The sequence below is a fragment of the Gymnogyps californianus genome, chromosome 3 (genome assembly GCF_018139145.2).
Source record: "Gymnogyps californianus isolate 813 chromosome 3, ASM1813914v2, whole genome shotgun sequence".
Lineage (NCBI taxonomy): Eukaryota > Metazoa > Chordata > Aves > Accipitriformes > Cathartidae > Gymnogyps > Gymnogyps californianus.
Window position 1 is genome coordinate 117,335,264 of NC_059473.1, and position 8,948 is coordinate 117,344,211.

Below are 8,948 nucleotides of genomic sequence, written 5' to 3' on the forward strand. Positions count from 1 at the left end.
CATTATTTGACCGCTTCCACACCTGTGCCTTTAACGTCAGTCCATAACTCAGTTCCTTGGGCTGCCAGCAATCGGTGCTTCACAGAAGGGAGGAGTATGGAGATGCACCCAGTGTCTTTCCATTTTGGTCCGTCTCTGTGCCTCTCTGAGATTTTCTGCTTAGGTTGACAGCATGTCTCAGTCTCTTTCCAGATTGTTAATGACTTGCAAAGCTGAGAGCGTGGTTGTTGGCATTCCCTTTACTTCATGTCTTCTGCCTGCAAGTGCTAAGGAAAGACAGAAAGATTTAAGATACATTCATACTAGAAGGACAAAGAGGATTAGAAAGTGAAGTCTGGCCTTTCTACTTCTCTAATTTTAAGGTAGGAATTCTATCAAGAACTGGATTTTCCTACCCCAGAGCCAGGCTGTTTTACCCCAGTTTATTTACCTGCACCTGAAGAAGACGTGGAGATAGCACTGCCTTCATTGTACCCTATGCTATACGTTGCATTCCTTGATGCATTTATGGAACCAAGCCGAGGCCAGCTCTACAAATGAATCCTAGAGAAAGTCAGACCTGTTCTGCCAGTCAGAAACTCACTGCTATTAGCACAGCAGACTATTGGATACGTATGTGTGTGTGTGTGTGTGTGTGGTGACACCCTTCCCTAAGGACATCCTTCAAGGAAGTGTATGGAAGTGAGTGCATGCTAGGAAACCTTGTCAGCACAGCTGCTTGCCACTAAGCCTTGCTACCAGGAAGCTGGGATTAGATTCACTGAACAACATGTTCTTGTCCTTGTCCCAATAGTGCTGTTTTAGGTTCCCGTTCTAGTCTGTGTGCATCTCCCTTGACCAAAAAACCTCTGTGGAGAACTGTAGCTTGGTCATTTCCATTTCTCAAAACCAGTACTCAGCTCAAATCTGGAGTTGTGCTCTTCAGCCTGTTTTGGAGGTGGAGAAGGAAACCAATCCAACTTTTCAAGTGTGACACTTTGCAGATATAAGGGATTTTTTTCTACTATAACATAAAAGCAGCCCTTATAGCACTGTCGTGGTTTAACCTCAGCCAGCAACTAAGCACCACACAGCCGCTTCCTCACTCCCCCCACCCAGTGGGATGGGGGAGAGAATCAAAAAAAAGTAAAACTCATGGGTTGAGATAAAGACAGTTTAATAGGACAGAAAGGAAGAAAATAATAATAATGATAATAATAATAAAATGACAATAACAATACTAAAAGAATTAGAATATACAAAACAAATGATGCACAATGCAATTGCTCACCACTCGGTGACTGATGCCCAGTTAGTTCCCGAGCAGTGATCCACCCCCCCCGGCCAACTCCCCCCAGTTTATATACTGGGCATGATGTCATATGGTATGGAATATTCCTTTGGCCAGTTTGGGCCAGCTGTCCTGGCTGTGTCCCCTCCCAGCTTCTTGTGCCCCTCCAGCCTTCTCGCTGGCTGGGCATGAGAAGCTGAAAAATCCTTGACTTAGTATAAACACTACTTAGCAACAACTGAAAACATCAGTGTGTTATCAACGTTATTTTCATACTAAATCCAAAACACAACACTACATCAGCTACTGGGAAGAAAATGAACTCTGTCCCAGCCGAAACCAGGACAGTATCCACCCCTTATTCTTGTCATGGTTTAACCCCAGTCAGCAGCTAAGCACCACGCAGTCACTTCTCCCTTCCCCCTCCCAGTGGGGTGAGGAGGAGGAAAGGAAAAAAAGTAAAACTCATGGGTTGAGATAAGAACAGTTTAATAACCAAAGTAAAATATAATACTTTGGCTAGTTCAGGTCAGCTGCCCCAGCTCTGCTCCCTCCCAGCTTCTTGCACACCTGCTTGCTGGCAGAGCATGGGAAACTGAAAAGTCCTTGGCTTAAGATAAGTGCTACTTAGCAACAACTAAAACATCAGCGTGTTATCAACATCATTCTCACACTAAATCCAAAACACAGCACTGTACCAGCTACTAAGAAGAAAATTAACTCCGTCCCAGCCGAAACCAGGACAATTCTATACCATCTACGTCATGTCCAGGTCCCACATTTTACGATACATTTTCAATTAATCACCACCACTTTTCCTGTCTTTTGATGCATACACACAGAGATATCATTCCCTTAATCTATAGGACTTTAAAATGTCTGTTTAAATGTCCCTTTAAAATGTTCATTGAGTTAATTTAGTCCATGACTTTGGGCTCCATCTGTCATAACAGTCTTTCTGGGCAGGAGGGATGGTGCAAAGTCCGCTCAGTCGGCAGAGCAGGATCGGGCTTCGGTGCAGTGAGGCAGGCGGGTGACATTGGGCGCAGCAGGAGGACGGTGTGTAGTGTTGGATTGTTGCATGCTGCAGTCAGTTCTGGTTCCATCACTACTGCACTTTGCTTGGTTTTACCAAAGTTCATTCTTCATTCATCGGGGTGATTCTTACTGTAATACCATTCATATAGCATATAACAACTATAGTAGTGATGACATACAGTGGCAGGGTTATACAGCAATTAAAATCATACAATTTAATTCATTGGCTATTCTCACCTAAAATCAAATCCCCTTGAGGCACACATCGGACTTCCCTGTCCTTCTGCATCACCCACCAAGTGCACCCAGGTCCTTGAGCAAAAGCAATCCCACAAATGGGTTTGCCTTTGCCTGAGGCAGGAGTAACCCAGACTGTTTTCCCTAGCATATTTTTTATGTGCACTATAGGGACTTTATCCCCTTCTACAGTACGTAAAAGTTTTGTTTGGGCAGGGCCAGCCTGACTGGCAGATCCTCTAGTGTTGACTAACCAGGTGGCCTTTGCTAAATGTGTATCCCAATGTTTGAAGGTCCGACCACCCATTGCTCTCAATGTAGTCTTTAACAGTCCATTGTATCGCTCGATTTTCCCGGAGGCTGGTGCATGACAGGGGATGTGATATACCCACTCAATGCCATGCTCTTTAGCCCAGGTGTCTATGAGGTTGTTTTGGAAATGAGTCCCATTGTCTGACTCAGTTCTTTCTGGGGTACCGTGTCGCCATAAGACTTGCTTCTCAAGGCCCAGGATAGTGTTCCGGGCGGTGGCATGGGGCATAGGATATGTTTCCAGCCAGCCGGTGGTTGCTTCCACCATTGTAAGCACATGGCGCTTGCCTTGGCAGGTTTGTGGGAGTGTGATATAATCAATCTGCCAGGCCTCCCCATATTTGTATTTCAGCCATTGTCCTCCATACCAAAGAGGCTTTAACTGCTTGGCTTGCTTGACTGCAGTGCGTGTTTCACATTCATGGATAACCTGTGTGATAGTGTCCATGGTCAAGTCCACCCCTCGATCATGAGCACATCTATGTGTTGCATCTCTTCCTTGATGGCCTGAGGTGTCATGGGCCCACCAAGCCATAAATAATTCACCCTTATGTTGCCAGTCCAGATCCACCTGAGCTACTTCAATCCTAGCAGCCTTGTCTACCTGTTGGTTGTTTTGATGTTCTTCAGCGGCCCGACTCTTGGGTACGTGGGCATCTACGTGCCATACTTTTACAACCAGATTCTCTAGCCGGGCAGCAGTATCTTGCCACAGTGTGGCAGCCCAGATGGGTTTGCCTCTGCTTTGCCAGGTACTCTGCTTCCATTGCTGTAACCACCCCCACAGGGCATTTGCCACCATCCATGAGTCAGTATAGAGAGCGAGCACTGGCCACTTTTCTCGTTCAGCAATGTCTAAAGCCAGCTGGATGGCTTTCACCTCTGCAAACTGACTCAATTCACCTTCTCCTTCAGCAGTTTCTGCAACTTGTCATATAGGACTCCATACAGCAGCCATCCACCTCTGATGTTTTCCCACAATACGATAGGACTCATCAGTAAACAGGGCAAACTGCTTCCCATTTTCTGGCAGTTTATTATACAGTGGGGCCTCTTCTGCATGTGTCACCTCCTCCTCTGGTGATATTCCAAAATCTTTGCCTTCTGGCCAGTCTGTGATCACTTCCAGAATTCCTGGGTGACTGGGGTTTCCTATTCGACTTCGTTGTGTGATCAGTGCAACCCACTTACTCCACGTGACCTCAGTTGCATGATGTGTAGAAGGGACCTTCCCTTTGAACATCCAGCCCAGCACCGGCAGTCGGGGTGCTAATAGGAGCTGTGTTTCAGTACCAACCACTTCTGAGGCAGCTCAAACTCCTTCATATGCTGCTAATATCTCCTTTTCAGTTGGAATATAGTGGGCCTCAGATCCTCAATATCCCTGACTTGAAAACCCTAGGGGTCGGCCTTGGGTCTCCCCTGGTGCTTTCTGCCAGAGCCTCCAGGTAGGGCCATTCTCCCCGGTTGCGGTATGGAGCACATTTTTAATATCTTGTCCTGCCCAGACTGGCCCAAGGGCTACTGCATGAACAATGTCCCGTTTAATTTGTTCAAAGGCTTGTTGTTGCTCAGGGCCCCATTTAAAACTGTTCTTCTTCTGGGTCACATGATAGAGAGGGCTTACAATCAGACTGTAATTTGGAATATGCATTCTCCAAAAACCCACAACGCCTAAGAAAGCTTGTGTTTCCTTTTTATTAGTCGGTGGAGACATAGCTGCTATTTTGTTGATCACATCCATTGGGATCTGACGACGTCCATCTTGCCATTTTATTCCTAAAAACTGGATCTCCTGTGCAGGTCCCTTAACCTCACTTTGTTTTAAAGCTGGCAAAACCGGCTTTCAGAAGGATTTGGATTATTTTCTCCCCTTTCTCAAAAACTTCTTCTGCTGTGTTGCCCCATATGATGATGTCATCAATGTATTGCAGGTGTTCTGGAGCTTCACCCTTTTCCACTGCAGTCTGGATTAGTCCATGGCAAATGGTGGGGCTGTGTTTCCACCCCTGGGGCAGTCGATTCCAGGTGTACTGGATGCCCCTCCAAGTGAAAGCAAACTGTGGCTGGCACTCTGCTGCCAAAGGGATTGAGAAAAATGCATTAGCAATATCAGTTGTGGCATACGACTTGGCTGCCTTTGACTCCAGTTCGTATTGAAGTTCTAGCATGTCTGGCACAGCCACACTCAGCGGCAGCGTGACTTCATTCAGGCCATGATAGTCTACTGTTAGTCTCCATTCTCCACTAGACTTTCGCACTGGCCATATGGGGCTGTTAAAGGGTGAGTGAGTCCTGATGATCACTCCTTGGCTCTCCAGTCGATGAATCAGCATATGGATGGGAATCAGGGAGTCTCGGTTGGTGTGATATTGCCGCCGGTGCACCGTTGTGGTAGCGATTGGCACCTGTTGTTCTTCGACCCTCAGCAACCCCACAACTGAAGGGTCCTCAAAGAGACCAGGCAAGGTAGACAGCTGTCTAATTTCCTCTGTCTCCAAGGCAGCTATACCAAAAGCTCACCGATACCCTTTTGGGTCCTTAAAATACCCTCTCCTGAGACAGTCTATGCCAAGAATGCATGGGGCCTCTGGGCCAGTCACAATGGGGTGTTTTTGCTACTCATTCCCAGTTAGGCTTACTTCAGCCTCCAATACAGTTAGCTGTTGGGATCCCCCTGTCACCCCAGAAATACAGATGGGTTCTGCCCCTTTATAGCTTGATAGCATTAGAGTACACTGTGCACCGTTGTCTACTAGAGCCTTATACTACTGTGGGTCTGATGTGCCAGGCCATCGGATCCACACAGTCCAATAAACCCGGTTGTCCCTTTCCTCCACCTGGCTGGAGGCAGGGCCCCTCTAATCCTGGTCAGAGTATTTGTTACTCCCTTCTTGTAGAAATGACTTAGAAGTCCCTTCAAGAGGGTCACAAGCCCTTCTACTCTGTCTGGGGAATTGCCTGCTGGAAGCTGGAGCAGCATTTTTCCTGGAAGAATCGCCTTTTGTGGTTGTTTTTCCTCGCAACTCACATACCTGTGCATCTAGGGTCAAGGTAGGTTTTCCATCCCACTTCCTCATGTCCTCTCCGTCATCATGCAGGTAAAACCACAGGGTACCCCGTGGTTTGTACCTTCTGTATTCTCTCTCTTGAGCAGAGGAATGCTCACTCCTAATAGCTGAGATACTGGTCCATACAGGTGAGGAGTAGGACTTTTCGATCAGTTCGATCAGTTTTTCGGACTTTTTGGACAGTTTTTCCACAGCTGAGATGCAGGCTCAGAGGGAGGAAGAGAGATTTTCTTCATATTGCTGGAGTTGGCGAGCCATTTCATCCACCATCGGTGCCTCTTCGTCTTTCCAGGTTAGTACTGCCAATGAGTTGGCATACGACGATGGTGTGCTCCGTACAAACTTCCGCCACATGGGTTATGTGCATTGGACTTCGTCTGGATCTCTGGGTAATTGTACATTCTCTGGGTCATAATAAATCATCTTGAGCATGGCTAATTCCCTCAGGTACTGGATACCTCTTTCCATGGTGGTCCACTTGCCTGGTTGACCTGCAGTGGGATGGGGGAGAGAAATGGGAAAAAAAAAAAACCAAAAACCTTGTGGGTTGAGATAAAGACAGTTTAATAGGACAGAAAGGAAGAAAAATAATAATAATGATAATAATAAAATGACAATAACAATACTAAAAGAATTAGAATATACAAAACAAGTGATGCACAATGTAATTGCTCACCACTCGCTGACTGATGCCCAGTTAGTTCCCGAGCAGTGATCCGCCCCCCTCGGCCAACTGCCCCCAGTTTATATACTGGGCATGACGTCATATGGTATGGAATATTCCTTTGGCCAGTTTGGGCCAGCTGTCCTGGCTGTGTCCCCTCCCAGCTTCTTGTGCCCCTCCAGCCTTCTCGCTGGCTGGGCATGAGAAGCTGAAAAATCCTTGACTTAGTATAAACACTACTTAGCAACAATTGAAAACATCAGTGTGTTATCAGCATTATTCTCCTACTAAATCCAAAACACTGCACTATATCAGCTACTAGGAAGAAAATGAACTCAATCGTAGCCGAAACCAGGACAAGCACCCACACAACAGCAACAAAGTAATCTACTTACCTTTCCACATGATGAAATCCAACAAAATAATATTCACTCCTCTTACAAAATTTGGCAGTGCCTGTAGTGCCTCTTTCTCCTCCTTTTCTGATTTAATGCACATTGGCTAATAATCTCCAGGGCTGTATCAACACCTTCTTTTGTCTTGGCAGAACACTCCAGGTAAGCATATGCCCCAATGCTGGCAGCTAAAGCTTTTCCTTCTGTAGTGTTAATTGGCTTGTTGCCTGGAGTAGTTGGTTTCTTCTTAATACCTTCATCATCCCTTAGTTCTATCTTGGTAGCCACCAGAATAATAGGTACTGTGGGGCAGAACACTTCGATTTCTGGAACCCAAAAATCAAGGATGTTTTGCTGTGAGTTAGGCCTGTCCACGGAGAAGCACATTAAAATAACGTCGGTGTCCTTGTAGAACACTGAGCGGAGATTTCGGTAACTGACTTCATTCTTCCCTGCCACATCGAAGAGAATTAGTTTCATCTCTTTCCCATCTACCTCTGTGTCAGTGGTGTAAGTGTCAAGCAGAGTTGGCTCGTAGGACTTGGGAAGCTGTTCGTGACACAGAGCGAAGAGGAGGCATGTCTTACCACAGCAGTCATCTCCAACTACAGTTAGCTTTCTCCTAAGAGCAGCCATTCCTTGAAAACCAAGATGAAGTACAAAATGGATTATTCCCATGCTGGGCTTTTTTTTTTTAGCTTTTGTGCAGGGCAGAAGGAGGAGAGGGGAGAAATCCCATTAGTTTGGAATTCTTCCCCTTATCTCCTTTTTTCTCTCCATAGTCCTGTCTTACCTTTGTTCCCTATTTTTTCCCCCTTTTAATTTCTCTGGTATCAGAATCTTCTGAAATTGTGAGTACCTTGCTCTTGACTATTATTATAGATCAAAAAATGAAGGCATAAACCAAGTCTGGATGTAACCAAGACTCCTGCAGTGCCCTATATTTCTGTTTTATCATCTCAGACATTGTTTATGGTTAGCGTTCAGTTCATAACAGATTTCATTTTCTAGATTGAATGACTTAATTTTGTGAGTGAGATGGAGTATAAAACACTGTACTGAACAACTATCCAAATAGGTTTTATTGACTACATTTTTCCTGCCATGGTCTGCTAGTGGAATTCTACCAATGGTGATAGCTATCCTGTGTAAGTCCATGCTGCTTTTGCTCATAGATCTGTTCTCATGTGGGAGTTAAGAAAGTGTTCTCCGTCTTCATATATTCACAGTTAATTTATATGAGATAGAAGTTTGTTAGACTTACAGGATAGAAATTGCCAGCATCAACCTTCTTCTCTTTCTTGATGTTCAGTATTAGATTGGTTTCTTCTAATATTGTTGCCTCCTCAGCTTCCTTAGGTCACTGGTTCCCCTGCAGAGAGAACTTAACCACCACTCTTCAAAGACTGTCACGATGACAACAGTATTTAAAGGAACAGGTTGATGTTTCTTAATATAGCCAACCAATCTACAAAGAGAACCTGATGACATCATTGTTTTTTAAAGCAGCTTACTTTACTGGCAACAAAGTGGAAGTTACACAATTCATTAATAACTCACAGCATGTTTACTTTAGAAATTTCCTTGTTCCTATTGCAAATGACTCATCCTGAGTCTGCATTTCAGTATTGAGTGTGCCAAACTACTTGTGTGTGTGAGGCTGACAGTACTAAAGTGTAAAACAGCAGTAGACCTGCCAGACAGACCCTCAAGATACCCCTTTCCAGATCTGCTGAGGCATCGTAGAGAAATGAATTGCAGAATCAAAGAACAGATGAGGTGGGAAGGGATCATCTAGTTCACCCTGCCCTGCTCAGAGCAGGATCAACTACAGCAGGCTGCTCAGGACTGTGTCCAGTTAGGTTTTGAATATCTCCAAGGATGGAGACTCCACAGCCTCTCTGGGCAGCCTTTTCCAGTGTTTGATCATCCTCAAAGTAGTGAAATGAAGTCCATCAACT

The 8,948-nt window shown here is 45.3% G+C and overlaps 1 protein-coding gene across 1 annotated transcript; it reads right to left on the reverse strand.

Annotated features, from left to right (window-relative positions):
• Nucleotides 1–6,356: 6,356 nt before the first annotated feature.
• On the reverse strand, nucleotides 6,357–8,325 carry LOC127014039 (ras-like GTP-binding protein RHO). Its single transcript, XM_050893063.1, has 3 exons — nucleotides 8,252–8,325; nucleotides 6,988–7,625; nucleotides 6,357–6,419 (listed from the first exon to the last, which is right to left on the reverse strand). Exon 2 carries the CDS (start codon nucleotides 7,621–7,623, stop codon nucleotides 7,030–7,032), a length of 594 nt encoding a protein of 197 aa, XP_050749020.1. The 5' UTR covers nucleotides 7,624–7,625; nucleotides 8,252–8,325; the 3' UTR covers nucleotides 6,357–6,419; nucleotides 6,988–7,029.
• Between the last annotated feature and the right edge of the window lie 623 nt (nucleotides 8,326–8,948).

Bases quoted from the DNA above. Each gene is read 5' to 3' on its own strand.
- LOC127014039 (XM_050893063.1), bottom strand. From the start codon at position 7,623: ATGGCTGCTCTTAGGAGAAAGCTAACTGTAGTTGGAGATGACTGCTGT.